This window comes from Oreochromis niloticus, linkage group LG11 (assembly GCF_001858045.2).
Source record: "Oreochromis niloticus isolate F11D_XX linkage group LG11, O_niloticus_UMD_NMBU, whole genome shotgun sequence".
NCBI lineage: Eukaryota > Metazoa > Chordata > Actinopteri > Cichliformes > Cichlidae > Oreochromis > Oreochromis niloticus.
The window spans coordinates 17,948,380-17,962,989 of record NC_031976.2 but is presented as its reverse complement, the minus strand read 5'-3'; the positions used below and the strand labels follow the sequence as shown (position 1 = coordinate 17,962,989).

The 14,610-nt window shown below is 42.8% G+C and overlaps 1 protein-coding gene across 13 annotated transcripts in view; it reads right to left on the bottom strand.

Moving 5' to 3' along the window:
- LOC100702839 (uncharacterized) overlaps positions 1–14,610 on the bottom strand; it is a 31,508-nt gene that overhangs the window by 8,173 nt on the left and 8,725 nt on the right. For 9 of the 13 annotated variants that reach the window (XM_019364386.2, XM_019364383.1, XM_013277011.2 and 6 more), the window contains exons 2-27: positions 12,270–13,621; positions 11,274–11,552; positions 11,049–11,153; positions 10,815–10,933; positions 10,487–10,705; positions 10,225–10,312; positions 9,696–9,848; positions 9,159–9,256; positions 8,660–8,832; positions 8,429–8,548; positions 7,525–7,767; positions 7,186–7,320; positions 6,063–7,073; positions 5,632–5,775; positions 5,352–5,501; positions 5,008–5,229; positions 4,753–4,914; positions 4,482–4,655; positions 4,186–4,386; positions 3,931–4,089; positions 3,464–3,667; positions 3,189–3,377; positions 2,375–2,580; positions 2,108–2,176; positions 1,939–1,983; positions 1,205–1,267 (exon numbers count right to left, since the gene is read on the bottom strand). In XM_019364386.2, coding sequence (XP_019219931.1) covers positions 1,205–1,267; positions 1,939–1,983; positions 2,108–2,176; positions 2,375–2,580; positions 3,189–3,377; positions 3,464–3,667; positions 3,931–4,089; positions 4,186–4,386; positions 4,482–4,655; positions 4,753–4,914; positions 5,008–5,229; positions 5,352–5,501; positions 5,632–5,775; positions 6,063–7,073; positions 7,186–7,320; positions 7,525–7,767; positions 8,429–8,548; positions 8,660–8,832; positions 9,159–9,256; positions 9,696–9,848; positions 10,225–10,312; positions 10,487–10,705; positions 10,815–10,933; positions 11,049–11,153; positions 11,274–11,552; positions 12,270–13,613 — 6,075 coding nt within the window. In that variant the 5' untranslated portion in view covers positions 13,614–13,621. The remainder of the gene's footprint in view (positions 1–1,204; positions 1,268–1,938; positions 1,984–2,107; positions 2,177–2,374; positions 2,581–3,188; positions 3,378–3,463; positions 3,668–3,930; positions 4,090–4,185; positions 4,387–4,481; positions 4,656–4,752; positions 4,915–5,007; positions 5,230–5,351; positions 5,502–5,631; positions 5,776–6,062; positions 7,074–7,185; positions 7,321–7,524; positions 7,768–8,428; positions 8,549–8,659; positions 8,833–9,158; positions 9,257–9,695; positions 9,849–10,224; positions 10,313–10,486; positions 10,706–10,814; positions 10,934–11,048; positions 11,154–11,273; positions 11,553–12,269; positions 13,622–14,610) is intronic. The other 4 variants (XM_013277008.2, XM_013277009.2, XM_013277015.2 and 1 more) reach the window with 4 other exon arrangements.

The following is a 14,610-nucleotide window of genomic DNA, read 5'->3' as shown; positions in this document are numbered from 1 at the left end:
AGATGTGTCGTAGAGAGGGAGAGATTAAAAGAAAAAAGTCAGATTATTTGGTGGGTTTTTTGCTGTTTTGTGCAATTTTGGTTGATTTATTGATGATTAAATAAGCAGAAGCGGGGTTAACGTGATTCTAAGCAAACATAAATTTTTCAGATTCCTTAAAAAATGATCAGTGTCTCCTTTTCAAAATGCAAATTAAGCCTGGCAGCTGATTCATGAGAGCAGGGCTGGAGCCGCGATTTATCAAGCTGATAAATTTTTGGAGTCATTTGGAGCCGTGGTTGGGTAGAGGGCCTAAACTATATAGCGCAACACTGAGCATCTATTTCACAGCATTAGGCTCGCAGTGAAACATGTTAAGAGAAGAGGCTGCAAACCAAAGAGCAGGAGAAAGGCGGTGACCGCAGACACTGTAAAAGCTGTTGAAGATGAAAGCTTGTTCCAAATGAAATCCCCGTTCATTTAAGACAAATGAACAACGGTCGAAGCGCTGATTTGGCAACATTTAGCACCAAGTTGATCTTTACAGGCAACCGCAGGATGTGATAGCAAATAGACAGAACATACTGCAAATTATATATCTGTAAATTATGAGCTGTTGTGACGCGAAAGAGCAACTTAATGATAAATGTTTCACCAAATGGCATTTCTTTCATAAACAACCCATTTTCATTTCTACAGACTAAAACACTCATTTGCATAATTGTCGAGAAAATGAAATGCATTACTGACAAGTCTGAAAATGAGATGACGGACAGAGCAAAAGCAGGAACAGGAGAGAACTGATGATCTTGAATAAATAAGTGCATAAAACATGAGCTTGGAGTGAAACCTGCCATTAAAAAAAACAATTAAGGAAAGCTTCACTGTTCTTAGACCTTGGTGCCTCACCAACACCGCACGGTGAATCACTATGAACAGTTTGTGGATTATCAGGAGTGCAGCATCCTGAACAAGTTCAGATTGAACCCAGTCCATTTTTTTGTTCTTGTTGTTCTAAACTCAACAGCACTCTCCTGAATCAATCAGATCATAGTCGGTTGCCACACACAAACACACGTTTTTCATGTACTCTACAGCCGCTCGTTAACGCCGACGAGAAAAGTGTGAATCATGCCGCATGCAAGCGTGATGTTAAACAGCAGCCGGTGCGCCAAAGAGCAAGAAAATGCAGCTGGAGACCGACGTCTCCAGAAGGGATACCAACCTCCAACATTAATTGGCTATGTCTGATATATATTGAGTCATCCTCAATTTTCTTAGCTCTTTTCTGTGAAAAATGAAAAGAACAAAAAAAAAAGAAGGCGGGTTTGTTTCAGTTTCCCTTTATGCTGGCATCAACCACACCTCTTCCATGCACACTACGAAGTTCACTAATGTGTTAATAAAACAGAGAAAGTAAGAGTAAAGAGTGCATGCACAGTCGTTTGTGTGACCATAAGGGACCAAAATCTGCACTACACTAACAAAGCAAAGAACATATGGCTCTGGAGGACTGACCGAAGATTTCTATTCTTATAATGAGAAAAGAAAAAAAGTGATGGAGTGACAAAAATGTGATAAAACACCAGTTACCATGCCTCTTTTAGTGCATTATATCTATAATCATGCATGTGTGCATTCCTGTGTTAAGAACAGCAAGCAATGGGAAGAAATAATGTAACTGTTTCAACTTTTAAAAACAGCCAGTAGGTGTTAAAGTACTCTGAGACTGTGAAACTGTTTGCAATCTATCCATTGTTACACTTTCTACCTTTTATCAAATAAAAAAAACATTTCTTGTGCATCGAACCTGATGTAGGTTTCATTTACGACCTAGTTGTATGGAAGCACAACATGAGAAGAGGGTGATATTAGTCTTTGGGATGAGAAGCTCTTTATCATCAGAAATGGAGGTGGAGAAAATGGCTACGGTAACATGTACGACACTAAGAATCTGACCTTTCGCATTCGCACCACCTCCGTGCTCGTCGTCTCAGACTCGTGCTACCCCAGGGGAGGAGAGAGGAAGACGTGTTAGCATCCCCTGAATGTTGGCGTTAACACTCACATCTCAACCGTGGTGAAAGCACGTCTTCTGACATGCAAGACGCCTGCGTCTGACACTAACCTGGATGTCCCCATTCATGGTGGATATCAGTGATGAGTCTAGTTCTCTCTGGTCCCTCCACACTGCTGGCTACAGCAGCAAGAGAGACACAGTTCACACTCAGACACAGAGAGCAATCTCAGATCACTACTTTAGCATCTTTCGGCACAAAGGCTTTGTACCATTCACAATAAAAGACTTTCTATGAAAACACAACATTTGTTTAACACTTTTTCGACACATATTACATTACCAACTTTTACAACAGCGATCAGAGTAACTGAATACCTTGGCGTCAGCCCCGGCTTCGATTTTTGAGGGCTCCACGGCTTCTACGGTGACCTGCAGCTTCCGTTCCTCCTGGCGGCTGGTTTTGATTGGAGTGGAGGTCTGGGGCTGGTCGAGAGGGGCCATGGGGATTCCCGCCTCCATCAGAGCAGCCTGGGAGAAGACCGGAGCACTGACAGGGCGTGTGCCCCTCTGGGCGCTCGCAGCTAGACAAAACGCAGACAAAATGGAAATGAGTGAATGTTGGGTTTTAGCACTGAGCAGGCTGCGAGTGGAGAGTTTTGTGAGGATCTCGGTGAGTAAAATGCACACGAAAACAGCTATAGCATTAAAAGTACAACAGCACATCTTAACAAGCATATGGCACACTTAGCCTCAATGCTGCACAGGTATACTGTACCTGATTTGTTTCCTTTGCGCTCATTTAAAAAGACAAGCATGCTTGTAATCGTAAGGATGTGATGTGGGCCAGAAGCACATATCCACAAAGTGGATCAGTAAAAGCGGTTCTTATTATATTCCAAAGGCTGGATGCAAAAGCCGACGGCGTTAGGCTGCAAAAAGGCATAAAGCTAAATGAGGTTGAACCAGGGAAATGATGACATTAAGAAAGCATTATTTCTTCAATCTGCAAAGCATAGCACAGTCGAAGGTCCATGAATAATGGCAAATGCCGACTGTGGGCCGGTGTGTCCTGTGCAGAGGTTGCAGCTGTTAGAAATGAGTGTTTTTATGAAGCAAACAAGGCATGACTGTGTGTAAGTTTTTTTTAGCCACACACAAAACGAAAAAACTCCACACAAGGAAAAAATACCTGACGCTTTGAGGTCACCCTCGAGTAGAACAAACCAATTATCACTGACACGTGTTTGCGAGAGTCTTTCTTCCAGGACGCGTTTCTCAAACTCCGGTTTCGTCTCAGAAATCGTAATCTTTTTCGTGGCCGCGGCAGGAGCTGGAACTGTGACCTGTGCTGGGAGCTGCTCGCGCTCCGAGACAACGGCTAACACAAACACACAACCAGGTGTTACTCACCTCAGCAAGAAATGTTTCGTATGTATTGGCATACCAAGGTCTTTGGGATTATACCTGATTTCTTAACGGACTTATTCAGAAGAGTAAACCAATCATCTTCCACCTCTCTCACTGCTGGACGTGGCTGCACCACATCCTGCTGCTGCTGCTGTATTCTCTCCACTACTGTAATTCTCTGCTGTGCTGTCTGCTCTGTGAGTGTAAGCTCTTTAGCAGGTCTTACATCAGGATATATATGGATGCGTTCCACCCCAGCCGCTGACAGAGTACAGAAAAAAAACTAAAATGAGACCTGCAGGAAGTTAAATCTTCCCTCCACCTAAATATCTTAAATGAGCATTTTCCCCTAACATACTGCACCACCATACAAACACAATATAATTAAGGCTGGTGCAGTATTTCTGCATTAGTTTATAATGTGCTCCTAGTACAACATAATGGAAATTGAGCACAGTTGCCATGTTATTCAGTCTGATAGCATCTCATAGCAAAGCCGCACGGCCATACAAGCAGCAGAATACCTGGTGCTTTTGCTGCTACATCCAGCAGCACAAACCAATCATCATCCACATTTCCTGCTTTTGCTTGTTCAATCTTCACCATCTCCACAGGTGGCCTCACACCTTCCACGATCTTCACTCTTGCTTCCGTGGTTGCCGCTAGATCAATAATAGGTTTGGCTACAGCAACAAACACAGAAACATAAACGTAAATACATCTGATGCCAACTTTTTGCGCACAGCTTCACACAGCACCCATTTGGCGTAGAAATCTACCTGGTTGTACGACCGCAGGCTTTTCAAACATGACAAACCAATCCTCTTCTCTCTCAGAGAGGGAGGCAATTTGGCTCGCTCTAATTTCAGACACACTTGTCCTGTCTTGCCCGCCGTCCGCACCAATTACTGTCTTCTTCCATTTTTCGGTCACCTCAACCTCAAAAGTCTTCATTTCTGGAACAATCTCAGCTGGAGTCACTGGTACAGACAGAGTCAAAGGCGTTGAGTGAGACTGCTATGACCACCGTAGTCCTCTTAGAATATTATGTTTCAGTCTGAATTTACTGTAATACCTGTTGGTATCATGACTTCATCACCTGCAGTACCAAACAGAGCAAACCAGTCATCCTCTCTCTCTGGCTGGGAAGGCTGTGGTGTAACCTGGTCAATCTGAAGCAATCTCTGCTCTATACTTTTTACTTCAGTTGAAACATCTGGATAGATTTTAGTCTGCATCGACACAGAAACTGCAAAACAAAATTTAGATTTCAACTCTGGCTACTATCAAGCAAAAGATAAATCTTTTGTTGATCTGATAAAAGCACATTTGCGAGCTGCAGATACCTAGAGGCACATCTGGAATAACTTGCTTGGGAGGCTCTGCTTCCACTTTCTCCACAAAAGCATCCTCAACTACAAGCTCCCGCCTGGGGTCAACTGCCTCTGCTTCAGTCAAGGCAGAAACGCTCTCTCTGGCGTAAACCTCAACATACTCAGCCATGGAAGCTACCAAAACAGAAACGGAAAACTCACTGTATGACACTTGAGGCAAAAAGTGAATGAAGAAACAGCAGGAGCGCAGGGGAAAATCTGCTCTACCTGGTGCCACAAATGAGGGCTGCCTAATGGGAACATCCAGCAGCACAAACCAGCCATCTTCTCGCTCTTTCCCTCCTACTCCCTCCCTTTCTGGCAGCGTTTGTTTTGCGTCAGCACCTTCAACTAAAATGTCAACTCTTCTTTCTCTCTGCTCAAGAGCTGTTACTTCAATCATTGAGGCACGTTCCTCTGGGGGAGCAGCAATTCGCTCTGAAAAGGTGACTTAATAAAAAAAAGAGGAAAAAGAAAAAGCTCAGGGACTTTGAAAATAAGAGTACCTGCAGTGCTTAGAATAACTGATTCTGCTAAAGCTGTGAGCCACCACAGGGGATTTTTATGAATACCTGGCGGTGCGTGTGACGTTTGTCTTGAAGAAACATCCAGTAACACAAACCAATCATCAGCTTTGTCTGTCACTTGGTATTGTAGTTTTTCTCCTATATATCTTGATCCGTCTTCGATTGCCATTTCTTTCCTCTCTTCCATGTGAGTAACTGGTAAGCAGAGTCAGGAGAAGCGTCTTTTATCGCCAGCATTCTTTCTTTCATGAGCAAGCGAGGACAAAATAAAGCACAAGGAAGCCAAAGTTTCAAAAAACAAATCAAAAACAAGACCAAGCAGTACCTGATGGCCCAAAAAGCTTTTGTCGGGGAATAAAATCCAGCAAAACAAACCAGTCATCAACCCGTTCAACGCTGATCTGTGGTTTTTCTTTCTCAGGGTTGAAATAACCACCCCTGTCCACTTGAACACGTTCCACATCGGCAACTATGTACGAAAGTGAAGACAGAATATTTGAGCACGGCGGAAAACAAGTGGCACCAAAAAGCTGAAAGAGAAGCTGGGCAGTGGTGGTTATACTCTCTTTAAAAAATACATAGGCAGTATGAAATCTAAAGTCGAGTATATCTTACATCTCACTGCAGAAGTCAAATCGAAAGAAAAGAGCAAAACGAAAGCCGGTTTGGTTAATATAATGTTAGTGCTTCGGGACATTGTGTATGTCTTTATGGTTTCAGTGATATTAGAATATCAGAGGCATTAGCATACTGTACCTGGTGTTTTGAAACCAGCTTTGTGTGGAGGCTGATCTAAAAGTATGAACCAAGCATCATCAACTCTCGCCTGAGACAGACCTTCTGACCTCTCTGTAACCTCCCTCTGTGGCCTCTCCTCCACCACTTCTGTTTTACGCCACAGTTCCTGTCTTTCTAACATCTCCTCTGATGCAACACCAGACTGTCCCTGCACATCTTCCATGTCTTCCTGCTGCTGCCCCCTCTCTTGTACAATAGTCACTATCTTCTCAGTCCTACGCTGAACCTTCTTGTATCCTGCTACAGCAGCAGAGCCGGCGACGTCTGCATCTTGCCACTCATGTTCTATTTCACGCAGTTTCTCTCTAAAGCTATCGTCTGTATCTTCTTCACCCTCCCACTTCACCCGTTTTATTTGTTCTGTCAAGTCATCCACTTCACCCTCACTTGTATCTATTCTCCGCACAGATTTCCTCACCACCATGTCCGTTATACCCCTGGATTGGATGGACTGTTCCTGCTCCAGATTCCTCTCTCCTTCCCTTAACGTTTCTACCACTTCCTTCCCCAGTTGTTTTTCACTCTCCTGCTTCACCACAACGTCTTCCTCCTCAGGCAACAAGTCTTTTAAAAACACCTCTTTTATTTGCTCTTCCAATTCGTCCACTTCACCTTCTTCACCCTCTTTTATAACTCTTCTCCTCACAGATTTCCTCACCACCATTTCTGTTACACCTTTGGCTTGGATCAACTGTTCCTGCTCCATGTCTCTCTCTTCTTGTCTTAGCTTTTCTACCTCTTCCTCCCCCAGTTCTTCCTCTACTGCATATTGAATTCTCCCTGCAATTTCATCAATTTCTTGTAGCCTTTCCTCAAGATCCCTCACGTCCCTCAATCTTCCTTCCAAAATTTCCTTCTCTGTAAATGCATCCACCAACATCACTGTTTCCTGCATCCTCCCAATCATCTCCTCAGTGATCATTTGCTGTTCTTTCACACTCATGACCTGCTCCTCCTCCATGGTAGAGACTGGAAAAGTGATACAACAAACCATTTAAGCGCTGCAATTAATTGTTTTTTTTACTATTTTTTACCAATAAAGTGTGAAGGTTTTTGCAGAGAGCCAGACAAAGAAACTCACTTTGAGGTTTTTCAAAACGCTCAGAGGGAGACACACTGAGCAGGCGGTCAAAGCACAGGAACCAGTCATCCTGCTTTATCACCACTGGTTCCAGTTGGTGGTCCATAGAGCTTGTTTTTGCCAAGCTAGTTTCAGCTGACATCAAAAAACAAGGTGCAACATTTTTTGTATTAGGTGATCAAACAAAAACAAACTTCAAACAGCTGAAACGAGAGGGCCACGCGGAGCCACGCGCCTGGTTTCTTGATGAATAGTGCCGTGTGCATATAGTATGGTGGAAACATGAATGAAGTGCGTGTTAAATTTGCGATATTACCCATGCACTATAAAGGTAGATACCTGGCTCTTCAACAAAATCAAAGGGTGAGATAAATGGAATATGAGGCTGATGATCCAGAAGAATAGACCATTCATCTTCCGTTCTCCTCTGCTGGTGATCGTCATCGCTCGCCAGATCCTGCCACGGCTGACTGACTGTCTGGATAATGGTTTGAGGACCAGCAGTCCCAGTCTCCGTGCCAACAGTACGCCCCTCCTCCTCCTCCCAGGACTGAGTGAAATTCTGCTCAAACTCCCTTCCGGCTGTGAAGACATGACGAGGTGATGCCAGTTATGTAATGGTTTTGCTGCAGAGATGACGACCGGCTGTGAATCCTGCACAGCGCTTCAAGCAAGCAAGATTTCAAGCTTTTGTGCCAGACTTCTGTGAGTCCAGTAAAGCGAAGTTAGTATAAAGACGAATGAAAGATGCCTTTTGCACTTTGAAACACAAACAGGCTCCAGATGGAACCCATTACAATGATGGGCACTGGGGCAGTGATGAGGGAGGTCAGTCAGTCAAAAGTTCAAGCATAAAGGCACGCGCTATAAGCAAATGAAAGCGGTTGTGCAACACACGTTAAGTGCAAAGTTATGAAATGAAAAAAAAGAGGAACAAGAGCCTCAAGACTGGAAATACCTGTTCAGAGTTACATTTGTGAGGAAATTTGTTTAATTTCTATCAGATTTCAGTAGCCAACAATACTCTGGAGTCACACCGGGGAAAGTACAGCGTATGTGTCCCGTCTCATGTATCAGAATAGGTCACTTTCCAGACAAGCTTACTGTGCTGAAAAGCAACAGTTTTGCAGGTATGGAAGCAAAGATGAATGGAAAAATGATGCAAAAAGACTGTTAGATCCTACAAAGCAATCTGCGAGTAGAAGGCATGCCAAAAGGCATCGCTTCACACACTTCCAAGTACCTGTGAATTCGGAAGAAGGCTGGGGTCTGTCAGATACCATCAGCAGTGACCAATCATCAACCTGAGTCCTGGCTGATGCCGAGACTACCTCCAGAAACTGGAGAGTTTCATCTCCAGGTTCTATGGCAAAACAAGTCAGAGGGCACCTCATTGGACCTGTGGTTTATTGCAGGACACGCACACACACACACACACACACACACAGAAGTGACAACCTACACTCACGCATACCTCCATCTAGGTTGCGAGACAGCCTCTTGCTTGCAGATCGTGTGAAGCGAGGTGCCGGGCGGTCGATCATGGAGCTCGCGTGGCGGGTCTGGGCCTGAGTACGACCGCTGTACCGGAACTTAGAGCCCAGGACGAGGAAGCGACGTGAAGAAGGCGGCTCCACTGTTGAAACCCTGAGCAAGAGATATAATAATTACATTTTAATCTACACATTATTTAATCAATTTGACCATTACATGAACACTATGGATTCAAAATTATAAAGCCTGCATTGTCTTCTTTAAAAAAAGGATCAGTGTTATGTAAAAAGATTAGCAACATGTTTGGATTTATCTCATTAAGGAGACAAAAGCTTTAAGGATGTTCAGCTTTTCTTCTGTGGTTAAAACTGCTGTGGTGCCAATACAGAGCTTAAGGTGGAGTGAGGAGTTAGCAAATTAACAAGTGGATAGAGAGGAGCCAAGTGTCACTCAGAATCAAAGTGTTGTCAAAGTGTTACCTGAAGAAGGTATGATGTTCAACACAAACTTTCCACAGCTTCTTTGAGGCTTTGTAGTTGGGCAGCTTGAAACCAATGGTGCTTTCATACTGCTCTTGCTAAAAGCGAAGAAACAAAAGTCAAATTCAATGAATCCATAGTGACATTATTCTGCAATTGTGAAACACAGTTTTCTTTAAATAGTGAAAGAAACTGAAAGACATCTGAAAAGCTGGATGTATCTTATCATTCTTGCAATCAGTTGGCTCAGTCGTACAGTTACATTTATGTGTATAAGAAAACCAATAGCAATATAAACTAACAGTACTATTACACTTTTATAACAGCCACTTCTGCTGAGAAATAATAAATAAGTCTAAGGGGGTTAGAGTAAACCCCACACACAATCTATTGGTTATTAAGAGAAATCAGTTCTTTACAATTTTCAAAGCTAAGCTTGCTACTAGTTCAGAGGAAATCTATGGAAACTGGATCTGTGTAGAACAATACAAAAATCAATACAGGTCAAACATACAGACTATGTAAAGTGAGATTTACCTCTGACGGCCTGATTTTGATAAAAAAGCTGCTCCGTTTGTATGAGATCTTGAGCACTTTGGGCCAAGGGAAACGGTTGATCCTCAGCTTGTCTTTGTAAACCATCAGACCACTGGAGCAAACGCCCAGCATTATGTCAACACCGTCCAGATCCTGCATGCAAGAAACACCATGGAACATTTACAACCCTCACCAAACAACGCCAGCCTGCACTTGTAATAATCAGTCACCGGGGGGCAGACTTTCTCACGAAACAGGAATGCTGTTTGAGGTCATGGAGTTTAGGATGTTATTAATCTCTCTTTTTTTTTTCCAAAAGGGGGATGACATCAATTTTGTAATTAAATATGGATGCTACTGCTGCAATACAATGATGCTATTGTAAAAAGAACATTTTAAAATTAAATGGAAATCAATACATGCACACATACTTGTGACATGTTCCCATGAAAAAGACTGCACCACATGTTAAGAAGCAAAGCATTCATCCAAACCAGTAAAATAATTAAAAAAATTAAAAGAAACATACCTTTGCTTGGTGCAAGTCAACTCCATACATGGCGAGCTTCTTGGCATTTTCCAGAAACAGCATGTCTGCCTGGGCTGGACTCATTGATCTGGATACACACAAGATAACGTTTAATTCAAAGACGCATTTTACTGTCAGAATCATTTTTGAGGCTCAATCATCTTCAAGCAGCTTTGAAAATGAATTAGGTTCCTTCAATGTATGCACACTGGGCTTAAATGAACACTGTGAAAAGGGCATGTCTAGACAACTCCTTAATGACCTGTATGTGCGGTGCAGATCCATCACTTTTTCCTCCAGCTCTTTGCTCTGTCCAGGGGCCAGGTTCAAATCTTTAACGTAGTCTGTACCATGGAGCTCGGGGTCATACTCTCCGAGTTCTGACTGGGCTGTGTAGGAGCCCAGCAGGGACAGTGTGACAAAGGAACAGGGAAGAACACCACGCATAATGTCCTTCCTCAGCTGGAGACACAGAAAGTACCTGGAAAAGGTTTGAAATGATTAAGGAAGTGAATCTATGAACATTTATTCTGGGTTAAACTAATGCAGTGCAAAAGCTGATCCATTCCTTTAACCTGATGCTCACTCACCTGGTTAGGTCTTCAGTAAGCTGAGCTGGATCAGGAGGGTAGAACTTGACGTTGAATGTAAACTCATAGACAGCACCTGCAACCTGTTTCCGTATCTCTTTGGTGGGTTCCAACCATGTCTGAGCAAAACAGAAGAAATGCAAGAAAATTTTTGCTCACTTTTTGTTTTTGTGATTCATAATATCCAGTTATGCTCGTAGTAATTAACACTACAGAAGGGTAAAACCATCCTACCTTGCTGGTTGGGGTTTCCCAGTGAGCCAGGCCAAAGTAGTCTTTCTCCAGGAGGTTAACATGGTCACACACCTTTGTAAGAAGTTCTTGGCCTTTAGCATGTTTCTAAATAAGAAAGAGAAATGCAGACATGGGATACATGGTGAGAGACACTCTTCAGTTTCCATATTTATCATCACAGAAAAGCAAATGCAACAGTGGTGCATTTTGGGAAGATTCGCTTACATCAAGTTCACACTCAAACTGAGCGTCGTCCAGCAGGGTGACTTTGCACTGCATGGTCTTCTGACGTTTGGAGCCTTTAACCTCTTCAGTCTTCTTTTCTGTCTTTTCTTTTGCAGGCTTCTCTTTCTTTGCCTGCTCTTTTTCCTTTTCCTTTTCTTTGACTGGCTCTTCCTTTTCTGCTGGTTCTTCCACTATTTTCTCCGTGTCCTCCTGTTTCACTTCTTCCACTGCTTCAGGCTCTTTTATCACAGCCTCTTCCTTGTGTTCCTCTTGGGCTGGCTAAAAGAGTCAAAACAAGACAATTGCCAAAGTATGTCACAAGGATAAAAAAGAAAGTGGGAGACATTATAAAGAGCACCATACTAAGGTAGTACTCAAATAACCCGAGCGGTTGATACAAGCGTTAGTTCAAACCAGCATGGGTCATCTTTGTTTCAGACCAGCCTTTAAGCCCAAGTGAGCACGGTGATGCTCACTGAGCAAGCTGTCCACATAAAAAATTCATTACAAAACCCAATCAGCAGCATGAAGTGCTTTTTTATAACCTTTGTCTGCAGTGATGTTCTTTTTTTAGCCCTTGTTTTATAAAATACAGTTAGATAAGTTAGATGAATCTGTCTGGTTCTACCAACACCTCTGAATGTCTGTAATACCTCTTTTCCATCAAGGTCAGGCTTCCTGGGGTCTTGTTATCACAAGGACATTGCAAACAGCATGAAATCACGGCAGTCGGCTTAAAAATAGAACTGCACATTACTCCAAACAAAACCACTGTCTGTTTTTAGAGATGGCTTTGTTTTTGGTAGAAGTATACAAGCAAAATATATTGCTTGTATATTGCGGTAAGATTTGAAGGTCTGTTTAGGTGAGGCTGCCATATCTTTACATTTCCAGTGATCATGCTAATTTAAGCCAACTGCCTACTGGTTCTATGTTCATCTTAATCACAGCGAATCTTAGAACAAGTACTCTAAATGTGAGATTGTTAGGACTCACCTGCGCCTCTGTGCTGCTTATAGAGTGCTGATCAGCAGCCTGTTCAATGTCTGGCTCAGTTTTAAGCTCGGGCTCAGGAGCAGCAATCGGTGCTTTCACCTGCTCCTCACTTGGCCCTTTCACTTCCTTCACTTCCTTCTCTTCCTTCTTTCCTTTGCTCTTTCCCTTATCTTTTTTCTTCTCTTTGTTCTCTTCCTTCTCCTCCTTTTCTTCCGGCTTTGCTTCCTCCCCTTCTTTCTCTTTCTTCTTTGCTTCTTCTTTCACCTTTTCGTCTTCTTTTGTCTTCAACTCCTCTTTTGGTTTTTCCTCTTCTTTCTTTTTTGCTTTTTCCTCTTTTGTTTTCTCCTCTTCCTTCTTCTTAGCTTTTTCCTCCTCTTTCTTCTTTGCTCTCTCGGCTTCTCTGGCTTTTTCTTCTTCTTTCTTCTTTGCTTTTTCCTCTTCCCTCTTTTTTACCCTCTCTTCTTCCTCTGCTTTCCTTTTTGCTTTCTCCTCCTCTCTCTTCTTTAACTTCTCCTCTTTTTCTTTTTTCTTTGCCACCTTCTTGTCAACCTTTTCTTCCTCCTTCTTTCCAGCGTCTGCCCCCTTGCCTTTGACCTCAGCAGTTTCCTTCTTTTCCTCTTCCTTTTTCTCCACTTTCTTTTCCTCCTTTTCTACAGTCTGCTGTGTCGTCCCTTCCTCGTTTTGCTCCTCTTTTTTCATCAACTTTTCCTCCTCCTTTTTTGTCTCTGTCTTTTTTGTCTCCTCCTTTTTTGTCTCCTCCTTTTTCACTTTCTCTTCATCCTTTTCTTCTGCTTTTTTCTTGGCCTCTTTCTTTTTCTTTTTGCTACCTTTCTTCTCTACTTTTTCTTCCACCTTCTTTTTCTCTTCTTTAGGTTCTGCTTTGTCGTCTTTCTTTTTCACTTCTTTCACCTCTGGTTTTTCCTCCTCTGCTTTGGCCTCCTCGTCTTGATTTTTCCCTTCTTCCACCGTCTCCTCTTCTTTCTTATCTACTTTTTCCTCTTTGTCTGCCTTTTCGTCTTTGGCTTTTTCCGCCTCAAACACCTCTTCCTCTGAGCACTGCGATCGGCGTTTGAGGAATGAAGAGAAGAGACGAGAAAGGCCTTTGCCAGCAGAGGTCCTGGTACGAGGCTTTAGCTGCTCCTCCTCAGGGGAGGTCGCTGCTTCGGCAGGCCCAGGCTCAGTGACCTGTTCCTGGGCCTTTTTGCTCGACTGCTCCCCCTCTGGGTCAGATGTCGCCGCCTCTGTCTTCTGCTTGTTCTCTGGCTCGGGTTCGGGCTCAGCGCCACTGGTCTTCTGCTTGCCCTCAGTGTCTGCCTCAGTCACAGCAGTTGCCTCTGTTGTCATGGTAGCCACTGCGAAGGTGAAACAGAAGGGAGTCAGAGACGAAGAAAGGTCACAGCATTGGCGGTCTCCAACAAACCAGGTTAACTTAACACTTCATTTATACATACGCAGTTTTGGAAAGTTTTTTTTTTTAAATCAACTTTAGGACATTTTTAAAACATTTTTTGACACTTTACAGGTAAAACTAGTGACTTTTTAATCAAGACAGCAACTATCACATCAGCTACAAAAAACTTACCAAAATCTGTGGATTATTTCCTGTTTTAAGCTCTATCTAATCTGTCTTTCAGTCACCTCCCTCGGCTCAGATTGCCAGCGGAACAGATAATGTTTTATTTTATGACACCAACAGGATTATTTCTACCCGTTCCTGCTTATTTTCTCTTAAATATTCTTCATTTTGGCTTACACTCTTAATTAACAATAAGCAATTTTTCACTGTAATTTTCATTGTTGCTTCAGTGTATCGTTAGCTGCCTACTCTTTAAGAGTGCCGTATTAATATTCCAGGAAACATGGAGCCAACTGCCACCTACAGACTGCGCTGTGACTCAAACACACGCACATATTTACACATGCACAAACATCATTTCATCGCACAATGGCCCTCCTTGTTGCAGAGTGTTTCTCTGTCTGCACAGAGTTCTCACAACAGGCTCATTAAAGCTCACTGACACAAAGGAGGCATTCTGCTCCGGATTTGCCTATTAGCACTGTCTACATTGGGCATGCCTGGCTCTTCAAATCACACACGCCCCTCATGCTTAGGTCATCTAAGACACTAGAACGATATGACAATAAAGAGATAAATAAACCAATAAACTGCTTATAAAGAGTTTTTTTTAAAGTCATTCTTAATGTCTAAAATTGCAGGTTAATAAATTAGCTCTACTCTTATTTCAGTCACATTTTGCTCTGCACAGTATTGTTATTGTATATGTCTGCTAGTAATGAGTAAATAAGCCACCTGATTACTCACACAATTTCAACTAATTTA